The sequence below is a fragment of the Dermacentor albipictus genome, chromosome 3 (genome assembly GCF_038994185.2).
Source record: "Dermacentor albipictus isolate Rhodes 1998 colony chromosome 3, USDA_Dalb.pri_finalv2, whole genome shotgun sequence".
In the NCBI taxonomy this organism is placed as follows: domain Eukaryota; kingdom Metazoa; phylum Arthropoda; class Arachnida; order Ixodida; family Ixodidae; genus Dermacentor; species Dermacentor albipictus.
The window spans coordinates 24,976,037-24,994,130 of record NC_091823.1 but is presented as its reverse complement, the minus strand read 5'-3'; the positions used below and the strand labels follow the sequence as shown (position 1 = coordinate 24,994,130).

General features: G+C 43.3%; 2 protein-coding genes across 5 annotated transcripts in view; both read left to right on the top strand.

The window, feature by feature from the left end:
* Positions 1 to 6,806, top strand: part of LOC135903872 (uncharacterized) — a 30,610-nt gene extending 23,804 nt beyond the window's left edge. Inside the window, exon 7 of the mRNA XM_065434286.1 lies at positions 748 to 6,806. Within this exon, the coding sequence (XP_065290358.1) occupies positions 748 to 897 (150 nt within the window). The 3' untranslated portion in view covers positions 898 to 6,806. The remainder of the gene's footprint in view (positions 1 to 747) is intronic.
* Positions 6,807 to 7,740: 934 nt separating this feature from the next.
* LOC135903876 (uncharacterized) overlaps positions 7,741 to 18,094 on the top strand; it is a 367,982-nt gene continuing 357,628 nt past the window's right edge. The window contains exon 1 of one of the 4 annotated variants that reach the window (XM_065434306.2): positions 7,741 to 7,974. The gene's annotated coding sequence lies outside the window, so the exon portion shown is untranslated. Of the gene's footprint in view, positions 8,382 to 18,094 lie in introns of all 4 variants that reach the window. The other 3 variants (XM_065434305.2, XM_070535228.1, XM_065434308.2) reach the window with 3 other exon arrangements.

The following is an 18,094-nucleotide window of genomic DNA, read 5'->3' as shown; positions in this document are numbered from 1 at the left end:
GTCCCCGTAGGCGTCGAAGCCTCTGCAATGAAATTATTTTTGAATAGCTCTGATAGCGCCCACGCAACAATGGTTGCTTGTATGCTGTCAAATGCTCATATTCTGCCGCCTAAAGCTCATGGCACGGCGCGAAAACGCGCACGCGGTGAAAGCGAAACAGTACACGGGCAAGCATGCAGACACGCAGTCGGTTGCTGCGAATCTGTGCAATCGCTGCATTGAGGCTTCATTCTGTTACGCTCCATTTAGTTATAAAAACACTATAAGAACATATTTCACATAGTTTCCTCTCAGCGTTTACCTACCTTTCACGCAAGAAGCCGGTTCGGGAGACTCCATCGCGGCGACCAGGCGCAGTGGCGTTCACTGTACGTATTCGGCAAAGAGACATAGCATCTGTAAACGATTCTGTGCTTTCAGTTTGCCCAAGATTATTATTTAGACAGTAAAAAACTTCTCTCGTTTCGAAAGTACTTACAGAAATATCCGGGAGAGCTCGCACGTGGTGTTTTCAATGAGCGCTGACAGCAAAACCTATGAGGAGCGCGCCACGTGATCCCTCATACTACGCCAGCGAGGCGCTTCCGATAGATGGCGACTCCGTAACTCCTCTCCACCAATAGTAGTGGCACCGTTTGAACAGAAAATAATTTATATAAAAAATCTTTACTTATAAACAGCCACTCAGTTATAACCTTGTTGTCTTTGTTAATGTTATTCTTCATTGTTCTCTCGTTCTCTTTTCAGCTCGGAACTCTGAGCAGCCTCAATGCATCACGATCTGTTTCTCATCATTCCATTGACTCCATGAAGAATTCTCACAGCATGACTCCACACAACATCAGCTTCCAGTCCACAACTAGTGCCAAGGGCTCATTGTCTACAGCATCAGCATAAGAGTGAACTGCTGGGCCTTTTCGTTCTCTGTGAAGTTGTATTACGTGAATATATGTTTATTGGTTGCATTTTACAAGCCACTAGTACCAGATATGCTGTGGTATGGTCATAGGATAAGCTGGAGTGAATGACCAGTTCTACAGACACTGTTTTTTTTTTTACAAATGAGAGGCAGTTGTTTTTATATGTGGCATCAGTATGACAAGTGAACAAAGTTTGCTTTCTTGGACAAGAGTAAAACTAAACTGAATCGTTTTACGGCACAGAGCACTCACAATAGTTTGTATAACTTTTTTATAGTGAAGTTTGGCTTTAAATCTTTATTTTATGGGAGTATATATAGCCTTCATATACAAAGACAGTAATCTATTGCTTACTCTTTTGCCTTTCAGTAAGTGATGTGTGCAGTTTCGCACTTTCTGATGGTGCTATGTCTTGAAATAGCTTTGTAAGGTTTGTAGTTTTTTCATGAGCTATCGAATCAGTTAAAGGGACAGTAAAGCGAAACACTAAATCAGTTTAGACTAATGAAGCATTGTTTGAGAACCCTGCAGACAGTCATTTAAAAAAATAGTTTGATTATTAGATGAGAAAATGAAGGTCCAATTATCAGTATTTGAATTTCGCGCCGAAACCCCAGCGCCAGTACATCAGCGAGACGTCAGGGATTCCAAAGTATGTTTTCACATTTGGGCCGTGTTGGCTGAATAAAGGTTCCCGAAACTTGCCACATTGAATATTTGGTTCCTTTAAAACACCATGTAGTCAATCTATACCGCTATATATAATTAGGAGGCCCTAGAAGATGCCATCAAAATCCAAGACGTCACAGCTCCCAGGTGCGGGAACCGAAGTAGGCATCGCCACCCTTATTTCGTTTTTGCGCTTTTTCTGGCTTACCAAACGTCTTATCGTTGGAAGAATAGTGTTTTTGGTGTTGTAGAATGGTAATTTACTGATGCAGAAGAAGTCATTTTTCACTTTAGTGTCCCTTTAAGCATGTTGTTCACAGTGAGATGACATTTTCTTGTAAACTTTATCTATACTACACTTTCATCATCATACTGAAGTGCACTAAAAAACGATTTTGATCTGAACACGCTATGTACCTGTGGGACAGCACTTTGTGAATAGCAGTAATTGTGAGTAAATTATACATAAACGATTTGATCTTAAAAGTCCAGAGTTCTACTGCCCTGTGCTCTGGTTTCTACCTCATATGTCTAAAACAAATTGTTTCAGCCAATTTTTGAATACCAACATAGCTGTCCAGAAGTGTTGTGGCACGTTTGGTGTGACAACATTAAACTGATTTTCAAGTCATTGAGGTGAACACGCACACATAATAGAAGGCTGTGTCTATACAATCCTTAATCACAATAGACTGTGTAAGATTTTGTCTTATGTTTTCAGAGACTTCTTAAATAATCAAATTAGATGCTGTCATTCAAATAGTAGCTTGTAAAGGGTGACCGTACATTGACTTGTTTGTTTGTATTGTATGGCATTTAATGGCTTTGTCTGCACTGGCCTGCATTTTAGCATCTTTGTTTTCTTAGGGCAACACCCACCTGTGGAGTAAGAATCTCTAGTGCTTCTTTGAAATTGGGCATACTGAGGCTCTTTCCATACCTGTTGTAATGTACTACGAATGTTTTTTGTGATGTGTATTCCAGCCAAACAACTAGGAACATCAAAATTCTGAATGCACTTTCTTCCTTTGAGCAATTCACCAAAGTGTGGTCCTTTATGTAATACCGCATTTACTTTTTTCTAAAGCACAACCGTTTTCCGTGACCTACAAGAAGAAAAGTCCTTTACAGTACTGCGCACCTCCTTATTTCATACAGAAATGCAACTTTCTCTCATTTGGAAAAACAAAGATTTACTCCCAATTCACTAAAGTTTCGATTAATAAAAGAAGTCACTGTTTTGCCCGAAAGGTGAAACATCGATTGCATAGCAAATTAGTAGGCAGCTATACAAAAAGTAAGGATAGTAGTTTTATCGACCGTATAAACTTTCAAACATTCGGTTCCTAACTAAATTAACAAGCATGGTGTCACACGTGCACAAGCAAACATGAACACACCCTACTCAATGACTGTGTAAACTTTTCATGAGAATGCTGTAGTGAGGAGGTGCGGTAGCAGAAGCGAACGAATTGACCTTTGTGCAGCCTCTCACTTCAATGTGAACTAAGTGACGAGAACACAGCGCAGTGCGCCTAGATGCGTAGACTGTCTCCAGAGCTCAGGTCTCCTTTGAGATAGGGGCCGCGCCTACGCAGCAGCCACCGGAGTAGAATGCCTCCGGTTTGCGCCAGTCCTGCACGCAAGTTTCGGGAACTCCGAACACCCGTCTCTGCGCACGTGATCACTTTCTGTTTAATTGCGGCATCGTTATGAACACTCAGCGTGTCTTTGCAGTCAGCACTTCCATTCTGATAGAACACACGCAGAAAACGGGAAGACGTACGGTGGAGTAACGTAACCATATGTACTACAGCACGTGGAGCAAGGTACGGCAGATAGGCTTGAAACGCTTACAAGGCGATCATATTGGAATGCCGATGGCGATATGGAAACACAGATTTAAGGTCATACTAGATTATAACGCGTATGAAATTTTTTTACCCATTTTATTGGGAAAAAGTGTGAGTTAGATTCAAGCAAATATGGTAGATCTTCATATTCTGGCTTGTGACTTTCAATCTGTCACATTTAGTGTAGTTAACAGAACCTAGTTCAACATAAGTACGTGAACATTGCAAGGTGTGCAAAGGCAACTGCTTTGCAACAGACATGTAAAAGTGGCTTGAGGTTGTGTAGCAAGTGGTCTTGTTTCTTTTACAACCACATTATCAACACTATTTTACTCTCACATTTGGTTTCTCTAAACTGCTTTGCTTATTGAAAAGTGGCTCCCATGAAGAATAGATGGCACATTTTCAGGAACTTCAATCAGTAATTATAGGCGACTTCCGTTTTAAAATGTTAAATTATCAATATCTTGCATACTTTGATATGCACTTGTGACATCCCAGATTTTCTCATTTGTTGTGGAAACCCAAGGTTTGTAATACTTCGAAAAGCTGTAATATGTTTCCTTTTTGGTTGTTTACCTGTAAGCATCCATTGTGTATGGGTTGTTATGAATGGACTCATTTGGCTTCTTTGATACTTTGAGATTGATTTTGCACATCTGCAAGTGTGGTAGCTTAGGTATGAAATCGGATTCTTCTGTGGGTTTTAAGGAAGCATGACACATTTCAATTACGGTTTGCACAACCAAGACTTTCTGGTAGTGTAATGATGCAAAGCTGCATTTGGATTTTGTGCTGTAGGCAGCCCATGAACCAGAATGAATATCATTGCAAATTTAATCATATTTCAAGGCTTTTTATTGTGATAGAAATTATAAGGACACTCAAGGTGCATTTCTGCTGTCGCCGTGAGGTTCCATATAAAATCCAAGGGCAACAAAATAGTTGCCGCGTGTCGTATGCTGTTTGTGCGAGTGAAAGCATGCGAGGCTGGAGCTGGCGATTGTAGCTCAATCTCGCGCACGCAAGCGAGGAAAGCGGAGAGGAAGTGTGCCATCTTCCGTTACGCGCAAGGCTCCGGGGCTGGTGAGCGGGTGGGGGGGCGCATTCTACTCCGGACAGCCTGGGCATGTGCGTGGCCGTCCATGTCTCTGTATCTTGAAAGCCATCTGTGATGGGGACAGAGTTCACTGCATGCTGCGTTTTTACAGCTTAGTTCGTGTTGATGCGAGATGCCGCACAAAGGTAAATTCGCTCGCTGCTGCTGCCGCGCTTCCTCATGACCAGCGAGCTTCCGCGGTCATTGAGTGAGATGTTACTTTATTTAGTATGCCTATGCTTACAAGTTCATATGGCCGATAAAACTGCTATCCTTATTTCGTATAGCTACCTGTCCACTAATTTGTTGTCACAATCGATGCTTGACCTCTCGGGCGAAACAGCGACTTTTTGATAACATTGCTGCACTTCACTAGAGTTTGTGAACTGTCATTTCATGTTCCTGTGTTTTTCTAAGTTCAGTAGCTCTTTTAAATATCTTGTAATGGTTTGTACTGTAATCTATGGACTATAGTCTGCTCCCGGTGTATACTTCCGAAGAGTCTAACTCTGATCAAAAGCAATCTTTTTTTAGATTGGCCACACCCCGGTAGATAATCCATGTTGCTCCCAAAATCGGCTGAGTATATTACCCGCAACATATAGAGCTCTTCAGGTAACTGCTAATGGAAAGTAGTGTTATGCGCCAATAATTACCCTCAGGGCCAAATTATAAAACCTTCCTTTCCTCTGGACACTTCTTAACCTTATGTGAGGGGCACTTCATGCCTCCTTACCATGAAGCATGCATGGAAGAAGCAGGTGTTTTCTGAATGCTACCTTTAACCATCTTCACGAAAGGAGCCCTTTCGTTTGGTAACGAATCCTTCGCTGAGGGCACCTGACTAAGGAAGCTTTCAGAATTGACGTTCTGTAACTTAATTACAATGGAGACTTCTTTAGTGAGGTTAGGAACATATAAAAATTTGGCCCACTGTCTTTATCAGCTTTTCCTTCACCAGACATAATACTATCATTCTTTAGCACTGTCCAACATTGTCATAACACTAGAAATTTCTCCTTTTTTTCTAATTTTTTTTGTAGAGGGGGTTCTACAGCATGTTTAATGAAAAGTGTAGAATTTAACTGTTAATAAAAGGCATATCCTCACAAATCATTTCCAACAGAAAACGTTGGAAGGAGCTTGCATTAATGAAATTGTCAGCAAAAAGTGCTGCCACTAATGCACCCTTCTGACCTTCCCCTTCTTTTCATCATTCCTACTGCACTCAATGTTATGCACCACACCCACATGGAACGATGCTGCCAACATGATCAACAGTGGTGATCTGTCCACCGTTACTTTTGTATTGATGTCGCCTTCAGATCTATATATCAAGCTGAGATGTGTAGCTTCAGGCTACAAATCTTTGGGGCCATTGTATTGTGCAATGGTATGATTTTTTACCACCAGATCTGGCCGCTGCTTGTCAGTTATAACATTTCTCCAATTCGGTTTTGCTTTTTCTGGTGACATTTTCTACCCATGGCGTTTCAACAAATCTGCCCCATAGCCATCGTGTTGCCAGGGGTTTTGAAAAGCTGAAATGGGAGGCAGCCGTTTAATGAAATTGTGGACTCTCAGGTGGATTCACAGAAATATTTAGCTCAGATGCTCATGATAGTAATACATAGCGACTGTGCAAGTTTATTTATCGTGTTCGAAACACGTTGCATGATCCCTTTAAATTTTGTGACATTCCAAACCACATTGACAACTTTTTGATGTGCCTTATACTTTTAATTTGTTGCATTGTTTTGATTCATTTTGGTGGATGCCTTTATGAACATTAAGCTGGCATGTGTAATTAGTTTTTATGAATTGTTATTTTTGGCACAGAGATGTTCAAGCAAGATTGTTGGGGACTTTGATCACATGTACAAACTATGTTATAATGCTGCTTAATATGCAGTTCTTTATTTTCTTGCTGAACATTGTATCACAGTCATTTGATTTTATGCCAATTGTTTTATGCATTCTGGGTCCATCTTTCACTTAGTACTTCACTGCAAGCAATCATGTTTTAAGAATGTGCTGATATATTTTGCTTAAAACAGATGACACTACGAGTGGCCACATTGTGCAGCTCTTTCTCTACATGCTTGTTGGCCACCAAAGTCTGTTTTCCGTCCATATTTACTGTTTACACTTGAGCACCACAACCCTTGAGAAGAGCACTGTTGCTTGGATTGTTAAAAGTAAATAGCATAAAGAAATGTATTTTTACACGTTCACCCTGTTTGTGAATAAACATACACAATTTTACTGATTGTGTTTTTTGTGTGCATATTGATTCCCTGACTGCACAGTAAGTTGCACAGCTTTTTCTAAATTCTAAATTGTAATCGCTTTTTGCTGTGGAGATAATTGAAAGATCTCATCTGTTAATTTGCACTGTCAGCACAGATTGACAAAGCTCTTTAAGGGATGCATTTTATTCTCTGTCCTGAGGTAAATTTATGTAGTATTGCAGGAAATAAGTTCCAACTTGTGTGCAAATTCCAATGGAAACTCCAGCTGCGAGACAAAAACCGTTTAATTTTTTGTCATAGCACGATTCAGTTGTTGCTTGCTGTGTGACATGCATGTAATCACTGTTACAAATTTATGGGCTCTCCCAGCTTTGTGGGTCTCGGCAAAAAAAAAAAAATAAAGGCACTGTGAGGTGTTCTCAGCACCACCAACAAATAATATCAAAAATTCATGTATTCAGGAAATTTACCAGACAACTATTATAGTGTGCTTTCCTAGATGTCACTTTAAAGAGAGAGAAAGAAAGGCATATCCGACATACCATTTGTAGTGTTTTTGTAATGCAGATTGCAATCAAACACAAAATTTAGATTTTTTTTTAGTTTGTCATTCCAAGGACAGCAACACAAGCCTTGGATAAGCTGTGAAACACATTTAGCGTAAGTTATGTATGTATGATTACGCTGCTGCACCGAATTCAGGCACAAAACGTGTATTTACCTACTCGAACATCTCAGTGGAGAATTCGTCTCTATTTTTTACTTTCGTTCACTTTTCATAATTTTATGCTGTGTTGAGACAGGGTAGGCAGCTCACCGCGGTAGTCGTTGATTCGTCATTTTGCCGCGAGAGGGCTAACATGCGTTATTTGGCGTAAGCCCCCTGAATAAACTAAATGATAACGACACTCCTTCTGTCCTCACCGCACGCGTCTTCACTCGCCGCTCGTCATCTCAGTTTGCTCTTGATCGCCGCGCTGGGCTTTGATGGCGCTGGTGCAAGTGAAAAAAAGAAAAACGAGAGAGAACAAAAGGCGCAGATGCTCTAGCAGATCGAGCACTTGTTTCCACGGGAACTGCGCGAGCGCGAACCACACGACTTCGCTCCACGCAGCAACTGTGAGGCGCAGATAAGCACCGGACCATCTCGCCTGTCCTCGTTAGCCGGCTTCGGCGGTTAGGTAAAAGAATGTCTTTTATCTTGCCGAGGCACCCTAATATGGCGGGAAAAAGCTTGCGCATTGAACTGTGCGTGCCTTCAAGGCACTGTGCTTTAGCGCTATATGTGTTCGACTTCGGAAGAAGAGCGCGTGACAAAACGCGGCCATGCGGAAATGCTTTAGTCAAAACGGTGTCTCACTACTAGCATCGCCATTAAGTGGGCGATGTCAAGACAGCTCCATCCACGGCGCCCTCGTAGTGCCTCGATCACTCAAGGCACGGGCATTTGAAAGCATGGAACAAGGCCAACAAGGACCTTTGCGAACATCAAGAACCGAAAGCCTTCGGGAAGAATTCGGCTCCTGAAGCAGGGTCAAGGGAAGCAACCGTCCCTGCTGAGCGGCTTCCGTAGAGTCACACTGCGTCGGTAAGGCTTGTGCACCGTTGTCAGAACGGGGTGTTGGGGACTGTGGACGGCACTGCCTTGCAGTTTCGACAGCATGCAGCCGTCGTGGTCGGCTTCACCACACGAGGTGCTTCTGCTTTTAGTCACAAGCCGCCCGTTTAGATCCTTTTATTTAGAAACTACCCGTTTGGCACGCACATAGCTTGTCGTTGGGAGATCTCAGTATGAAATGTGACGCCGTTCCGAGCATTCTGGAGAAGAGCATGTGAGGTCTGCGGCATGCAACACGCGCAACGTTGTCATGACCAGCGTACACGGAGGACGGAAGTAAACTGGGGGGAGTATTACGTCACACATCCAGCCTACGCAAGCAAATTCTTCATGAAGACAGTCCTCTATGCAGTTTCTCCCTCAAAAGGTCGGCCCAACCCGTGGCCCTGTTCGGCGGACTTTGCCCAGTATAGCCCAGTGTGCTTGATTCCTCGTAGGTTTCAGTTGTGGCGCACTTGTTAGGGGAGTGCTTTGCCAAATGCTACGTGCACCTTTTCTTCCGATATGCTTGTCTAACTCTGGTCATGTGTTGCAACGCATAAATTTATCGTCTTCGTTGGAACGTGCAAGGGCGGCAGCCGCACCCGTTGTCCTTTCAGAAGAGCGTGCGCTGAGGGCGGCGGTGGAAGACAATCTTACCGTGACGTGATTGCGTGTTGGATTGACTCTCTTCAGTTGTGTTGCATAATTAAGGCACCCTATTACTTATTTCCTTCACACATCCTTTCGTAGTCTGTTGACAGCGCAAGCCCATCTGGTAACGTTGGGCGGCACAGTGCACTCTGCATGGTGCTACTTGTTGTCACAAGATCGTACCTAAAAAGGGAGATTGCCGCGCGACTGGCCTCTCGAGGCACTTTGCGTGTAATCGCGCTCGGAAAAACACTTTTATGTGGCACGTATCGAGCAAGAGAAAGCTGTATCGGAAGTTTTTCATGTTGCTCTACAATTTCCTCATTGACACATTATCTAATAATATTTGAGAAGTTGATTAATTAACTAAGACTAATTATGTAATTGGGCTGAATGAAAAAAGAAAAACCTGGGCACCTCCAAGTGATGGCAAACATTACCTTGGTTCTGTCCAGCTACGTGGTATGTGCATGTTTTTAATGTCTGGCTCAAGTTACGTGGGACACCCTGTATAGCGATCGACGTATAGCCACTCGAAGTGTTCAGGGGATGTGCACCATGTAATCATGTGATCGTAAACACGCACCCAGACACCTTTCATCTCCAAATAAAAATTTCTGAGTGCGCCATCAATTGGGCACCTACGAGGTCTGTCCCAAAAGTTAGCGCAATATGGTTAAAAAGAAAGTTCAAAATTTCTCACATATATCAGTGCGATCATTGGTCGCCTTCATATTACTCCCCATTCGACATAATTAACTAAAGAAAAGACTGGGGAGCTGGCTGGTATTGCATAACTTGAGGTACAGCGCAGCAGGGCACGCAGGATGACAGAGGAGAGCGCAGTGTCTTCGTCTCCTAGGTCGTCCTGCATCCCCTGTTGGGCTCAAGCTACAATACACTGCTTCCACTTCTTCCATTGCTGGAAAGCACCGTTCGAAATCCTCTTCTGTTGAGCACTTCAGCAGCGATGTCGCTTTTTTTTAATTATGAAATCTCGGAAATGCAGAATTCGGAGCAGCAGTTTGCATCTGGGGAAAAAAAAGTTGCAGGGTGCTTTGAATGCGGTGCGCATAGGGAAAGTGCTTCAGCACAGAATTGCGTACGAAAACCTCGCGTACTCTCAGTGCAGAGTGCGCGCGCAGATGCGTTATGGTAGTGCAGAACCATTCTGCCCTTTTTTCAAGAAATTTGATCGCACACGACTAGCAGTTTGACCTTCAGATGCAGTTTCGTGGTGCACAATTTCACGGCACTCAAGAAAACGCGATCAGCATGCTAATTTTTGCTCCCACGCGCTTTTTAAAAATTTTGCTTTATATCACCTTTATTTTTCCTCGCCTACGAATACGATTTACGAATAGAAAGCGACTTCATCTCAATCTAATCGTAAATCAAACGCATCCGTAAATCCATGTTTCATCGCCGGTGACGATCCTTTGCAAGAATTCGTCGCTGTTCTTCGATCAGTGCAACCTTCTTTTCGTCGCTATTTTTGCTCGGGAGTCGGCAGCTGCGTTTCTCTTCTTCCTTTTTCTTGTTTCCAAATTTTCTCTAAAAATCCTGTGAATGGACGATTTTCCCAAACCAAGAGCTGCTTCTATCTTCCTAACAATCAGTCGGCGCTCACTGGGCTCCAGAGAACGAAAACGATCGATGTTTTCATCTTCGCACGAGTTCGTGAAGGATGGGTGCTGATCTTGCATTGTCCTTTGTGCCTTCGTGGCCTTCCCTAAAATGCTGCACCCACTCGAACACAGTTCTTTCCTTCAGGACATCCTTTCCATAGGCTTGATGAATTCCTGCACAGCTCTTGCCCAATTTCACGAGATATTTGATATAGGTAGATCTTTTTTAACGAGACTGTTCGTCGATCTCCATTTCGACAGACTAAAATTTTGTTGCGCAAAAAGGCGTACGCATAATATTCTGGCTTGTCATACCGCAGTCCGGCTCGCGCTACCGGTCCACCTTGTTCTTAATTTATAGTGGAGAAACTGGAGTGGAGGAGTGGAGAAACGGCGCCGCTGCAGTGCCTCCCACTTTTTTTGCTGACTCAGTGCATGAACTTTCGGGACCGACCTCGTAACCATCTGTTACAGTTGGATTGACGCGCTTTATTGACGATTGCGCAGGCCTCACAAGTTGGCGCCTTCGCGTGATAACTGCTGGCGTTGTCGGGAGAGCTAGCTGTAGCTGCCGCGGGGCATCAGCCGCCCGTAAGGGCGAGGGCGAAGGCACGTATACGCCCAGCTATCGATCGTTGGGGTTTAACGTCCCAAAGCGCAACACAGGGGCTGTACGCCGTAATGGAAAGTTTACATTTTCACCACGTGGCGTTCTTCAATGGGGACGCAAAGCGTGCACATTCTTGCACCCCGCCTCGGAGAGATGCGGCCGCGAATCGAATTAAGCAACGCCTCTTACCTCGTGCCACGTCCGGACTGCAGGGGAGCGCAGAATGAATCCGCGCTCAGCTCCAGTCCGGCAAACTATGTTGTCACCGCATTCCAACGTGTGTGGCCGCTCTTCCCATATTCTCTGGACGGAAGAGCCCAAATTAAACGAACAGATACTCTGTTAAAAAACAAAAATCCACGCGAGTTGGCGCCACATTGTATATTTAAGGCGACCTGCTGATCAGTGTTCCAGCAGGCGTCGGTGGCGAAATGCGGTGCGACGCAGAGGATCGAAGGGATGGGTGATTTTTTTGTAAATAACCGAGAGCAGCAGTTCGAGCGACAGCGGCAAGCACACACGTGTGCCGCGAGAGAGTGGCTAGGATTAAAGGATTGCAGGGTTGGTGGATACATTAATCTGGCGAAGCAGAACTTTGATGCGAAGCATTCTTCTCTCAGTCAACCCAGTTTTTGGCGTGTATCTCGGTGTTTTCGCGGGCCGATCTTGAAGATTGGGCAGACTAAAGGTATGTGCCACTGGGTACCTGTAACTGGGGCCACTAGGTATATTAACTCGGTACGTTGTTGACATCTCCAGTTGAGATGTACGTAATGCAAATGTCAACCACAGTTGACAAATTATCGTGACAAAATTAAGTATTTGTCAGCGCGAGTTCAGACTGCTTGGATTTTTCATACGCGCTGAATGGTTTAATTTTGATTTTCGTTATATGAAGACATTTGCTACTCGCACATTGCAGCATCGCTTCACTTGCTTCCAGAGGTGCAGATAACAGAGGTGCGCCCACTGGCTCTACTTTATCAGTCGTCTTTTTTTTCTGTGTTAATATAAGCCAGTTCGTTGAAGCTTGCAACCCGCATGCATATCTTTATTTTATCGTATGCCGCAAATGTTTTCTGTCTCACACACACCGTGGTGGGCCAGGCAAAAAGAGCTTCGCTCTAAAGGAAGTGTGTTTAAGATTGTCATACGGTGGCCACACGCCTCTACGCCGTTCCTGGTTTGTTTATTGAGCTAACGCTGTCTCCCGAGTGCGTCCTTCATTGCTCACGAGTGGTTTTGTCAAAGCACGCTAGCGGTTGTTGCCGAGCACGCTTCCAGACACAGCTAAGCAGCAGCTGCAACAAGGCATGCTTCAACAAAGCTTAATGAAGGTACGCATGCGCCTGAAAACAATTCACCCCGAACAAGACCAGCTCCAATGGAAACAATGCCGCGCGAGTTCGTGTCGCGATGTACGAGCAAGAGCGACCGTCGCTCGCCGCAGCTGCGACGGCATCCACTTCATCGCTTCTCCGCTTGTTGAACGTGCGCATGCAAATGGAAGTGTTGACGAGTACGGTGCTCACAAAGTGTTCCTTGTTAAGGCCTTATTCGCAGGAAAAGGAACTTAGTTTTGTTTTTCTATTTTCTAAGATAAAACAAATAACTAGTGTAAAGGTTCGTTCGATGTGATTATACGCGGCGTCATTCATGCCAGGCTGAGCAGCGACAGGACAGGCAGCTTTCTGTTGAGAAACCTCAAAATAAGTAAATCCTTTCTATGAAACTTAAGATTGAACTAAGTTATATTGAGTTCCCGGCATAAGTTCAAAGTGCTACCTCTACGAAAGACTCAAAACAAAGAAGTGAATTCAACTTGTTTTAACGATTTAACGAAGTTTTGGGGGCAAGTATGGCTTGAAATATTTGTATGGCGAGTTTTATATCACGTGCCTGACGCCATTGACCTGTTAAGGTTTGCCGCTCCAATCAAGGGAAACAAAACGCGCTTAACGCCTTCGCTGTCTGTGATAAGTGCGCGAAGAATGACATCTGTTTTTGCTCTTGAATAAACGTGAGCGTTGAATTCGCGTGTGCGTTTTAAATTTTATCATCTTAACGAACCTCTCGATTTGGCGAAATAATTCTCGGGTCCCATCAACCTCGTTATATCGATGTTTAGCTTCATGTACGTAGCTCAAAGGGAGCAAAGCTTATGAGAAACGATAAATCATTTTAGACTCATGAAGTATTCTCTCGGGACTCCATCTTTGTCAGTGTTACTGGGATTTCGCTGCTATTTCTAGTTGTAAGCGGGTGTCTGTTCCCACGATACAGTTTGCTGTCGTTTGTTCGTTGTTAAAAGGACTCAATCACTTGAGGCTGCGCATCTTTCTCGCGCGTTTATCTACCGTCCATTGTCAAAGCTTTCAAGTACCATAATTTAGAACTCTATACTTTTGCTTATACAAACCTTGTTTACGTACTTTGTATTTCCCAGAGTACATAATTTAACAGCAACTCTAGGACTGCTGCTAGTAAAGTTCTTCCTCCACTGGAGGTTTCCACTCTGCCCTGGTTGCGTAAGTACATACGCTAGGAGTTATTGTGCGGCATATGGGGAGACATAACTCGCAAGGGCGAATTTTTGTTGTATCAGCGAGAGCAAAAAGTGGAAAGTTCTTAATCTTAGTCTCGTTCATAAAATAAAACGTTCGCGGAAACAAGCCTTCTTGTCCACACAGCTTGTATTTTGTCACTTGTACTACGAGGAACTTTCGTGTTTACCTACTTGGTCCTTCAGCCCAACTCATGTGGACCAAGTGGCTTTGTGGAAGCACTTCTAGGCCATGTTCGGTTGAGCAGGTCACACCAGATGTATGTTGTTTTATCTGCTATTTGTATAGGGGCTTTTTCTTTCTTTCTTTCTTTCTTACTTTCTTGTTAGGAATAAGCTTTCATTGTTGAATATAGTTCTGTGCAACGAGTATACACTTTTCAATTCCAAAAGTAAAACGCCGAAATTTGCCTCATACCGTTCTCTACAAGGCAAGAAACAGCAGGATCGTGACGTCACGCCAGCAATTCCGCGTCGCGCTTCGCTGTCTCCTGCGATGTTACGCTGACGTTATCGCAGCTCCGATGTTCAATGGCGGCTGAGTTGACATGGCTCGATTGAATGATGATTACTGAGGGAGTTTATTGCCCTGAAGTTACGCAGGTGCTACGACAGTGGACGGTCCCGGATTAGTTTTCTCTACCTGGGTTTCCGTAACATGCACCCAAAGTACTGCGCACGAAGACTTTCGCATTCCGCCACCATTCGAGCGCAACTGCCGCGTACGCTGCCATCGCGGGGAGCATGACACGCTTCGATTCGACTTTACACCTGGTATACGCGTCGGCTGAAGGAGCGGACTTTTGTTTGCAGCTACTATAAATAATGTAAACCGAGGTTCACAAAAAGAGCGCCTGCTGTTCTCTGCATTGTAATGCTTTTAGGTGTCTTTTATTTTTGTCCACCAATCTTGGAGGGCTTATCCTTGCTATATAGTTTGAGAGGAAAGCGCTTCGCAAAATGTGTCGTCGAAGGAAGGTAATCCTCTATTACCACAGTTTCTTCCATTAATAAACATCAGCTGCATTAGCCTCTATTTTAATTAACGAAGCCATCATTAACGAGCCAGGACGATTATAACAATGTTTCTTTATTTAATAATTTCTTCTGTAAGCCATATTCTTCAGCGAAAAACAACACTGGAATGACTAGATTTAAGCAGGGTCACCTGGCTAGGTAGAACGAATGACTTTACCATGTCATATGCATTAATTACTTCGGCGTAACTATGTTTAGGAGATAATGCTTTTATTGGGCAGTGACCTGTGGGGCAGGATTTCTAAGCCGTTTAGTTTATTAATCCCTCAAGTAAACACATGTTTCGACAGAGTGTAAAATTACTCTGCCCTCCAGCAGAGCTAATTAACTGTACGAGCATACAAAGTGTTCCGCAATGTCCACCGCCGATAGTTACACACAGACAGCCTGCATGCTAATGGAGTGTTTAATTTTGCACGAGAATATTTTCTAACTGTTTGAACACAGTAGAGTAGCGCTGCTTGTTAAAGAAAGATTATGCGGATCGCATGGACTGTAGAAATCAGTATAATCTAAGGGATTTAGTTTATTAATCCCTCAAGTAAACACATGTTTCGACAGAGTGTAAAATTACTCTGCCCTCCAGCAGAGCTAATTAACTGTACGAGCATACAAAGTGTTCCGCAATGTCCACCGCCGATAGCTACACACAGACGGCCTGCATGCTAATGGAGTGTTTATTTTACACTAGAATATTTTCCAACTGTTTTAATGCAGTAGAGTAGTGCTGCTTGATAAAAATATTATGTAGATCGCACGTACTGTGGAAATCGGTATAACCTTAGTATTTATTTTTCGGTTTCGCACTCGTTATAGTCTTGCTATTTGTTGCTTTAATAGCACAAATGAGCGTTTAAATTCCTTCAGTGAGCTTGCTGCCGTGGGCTAAGAGTGGCAACGGTGACGATCATTAATCACGATGCTCTTTTAGATGGGTTCGCGTGTTTCTATGCGTCGGTGCGCATTTCAATCGCCTCGAAGCGCTGGCTGCCTCTATATAGCGAAACATGAGAAATAAGAGAGCCCTAGAAGCTCGCAACTGTGGCTTAATGGTTGCATAATCACCGTAGGAGTCCTTGTTTCACATCCCTCCATGAGGCGCATAAATTTTTCGTAGCGAGGCTGTTAGTGCGAGTACAAACGGTCGAACACGTTGCGTGCATGCGTGTTTCCACGGTGTCCTGACATCACGGTTTTATCACAGTGGTTTTCGCAGTGTCCACTGTTTTGTGTTATTTTCCCCACCTTTTTCTTGCACTGTAATACGTTTGTGACAAACTTACAGAGTTCCTTTTTATTGTACTCATATACAGCTGTATGTAGCTAATGTTTCTCTCTAATTTTTAGGCTGTGTCCTTGACTGGTGTTTTTGTTTTTTGTTCGCCTTCATATTGTTACTAGATTGTATATGCTTGCTTGATTCTATGCCCCCCTTACTCAATCCCCATGTAGGGGCCTTGTAAGGTATTTCGCAAATAAATAAATAAATAAATAAATAAATAAATAAATAAATAAATATAGATGTGACCATCCACTCAGTTCACGTTTGGAAGAAATGAGGGACAAGTCAGGAGTAATGTGAAGGCTACTTTCGAAGTATGTAGGTTAATTAGAGGGGAAATGAAAATTTATAAGCCTTCGTTTTCCGCCTTTTTATAGAGGCATATAGAGGTTAGCAGGGACACCCTGTATACAGGGTGTCCCAGCTAACTTTAGCGAGAGTTAAAGATATGTGAGTGCCATGTAGCTAGACATGCAGAACCAATGTAATGTTGTTTGCTGGCACTTGGAGATACTAAATTTTTCTTTCTTTCCGCCTAATTAGATAATTAGTCTTAAATAATTAATCAACTTTTCAAATATTATAAATGGATGAAAAGTGTAAATGGGAAAATTGTAGAGCGACATGATAAACTCCCCATACATCTTTCTGTTGCTCGATACGTGCTTCATAAAAGTGTTTTTCCGAGAGTGAAAGAAGCCCGCTAATGCACGCAAAATTGCTGTGCAATTGGCGGCTACGGGCACGTCGCGTGTGTTCGCGGGCTTTTTTCACACTCGAAAAAACACTTTTATGTAGCACGTATTGAACAACAGGAAGCTTCATCGGGAGTTTTTCATGTCGTAAGTTTCCCATTTACAGTTTTCATCTATATATAATATTTGAGTAGCTGATTAAGAAATTAAGACTAATTACCTAATTAGGCGGGATGAGAAAAATAATTTGAGTATCTCCAAGCGCGGGCAAACAACATTACCTTGCTTCTGTCCGGCTACGTGGCATTCGCATATCTTTAAGCTCTGGCTAAAGTTAGCTAGGTCACCCTGTATATATAACGCTCACAATGTTCCCCGCTGGCCTAGGACAACCAAAGGTTGCAGCATTTTTATATTTGAGTAAATTTGGGAGTTCCTATTACGGGTAACCTGCAACGCAAGCTAGACGTGTGTCAATATTGGTTGCACTGCCACATATACTATTTTCCTTGGACATTGCGAAACAATGCGGGTAACGGCCATACAACGCTTTCGAGCACTTGCCTAAGGAATGCTTTTGCAAGACCCGTAATTGACTAACGCTCTTTAAGGATCGCCCGTATACACCTTGCGAGAGGCCCTCTGTTTACTCGAAATGCAAAGTTTCCGACACGTTGAGTTGTTTCCGGACATTGGGCAAACTTCCAATATGCGGTTCGTTAATTACGCTTCTGACGCTCAGGAATACTTGTATAAGTACTTCCCTACCAAGGCTGTAATCAACCTACGCAGTTTAAACTCTGATCGATCAACACCCTACAACACACGTCTTATTTCAACCAATATAAGCAAGGTACCTACATTGTTTAGCTCACTGAGGAGACCGAGAAAACGTGCTACGCGTTTCGTATAACGCATGAAAGCGGAAATAATCATAAAATTGTAAACATCTTTAGAGATTATGCTTACAAATTCCTCTTGTCATTGCATAACTAAATCAAGGCGTCACACCCTGCAAGATCACTGTAAATACGGGCAGTGCAGTTAGCGCCTCAAAAGCATTTTCAGAAGCCTGGAAAAATCTGCGAAGACCTATTGTGTAAATAATTCGTGTATGTTAGCTCTGTTTCTTTGTAAACGGTGACTTCGAACCGTGTGAAAAGGTCATTAAAGGAATTAAAGGCAGAGAGGTTGGCTTCAGGTATAGCGTGCTGGCAAGAAAATGAATATGAAT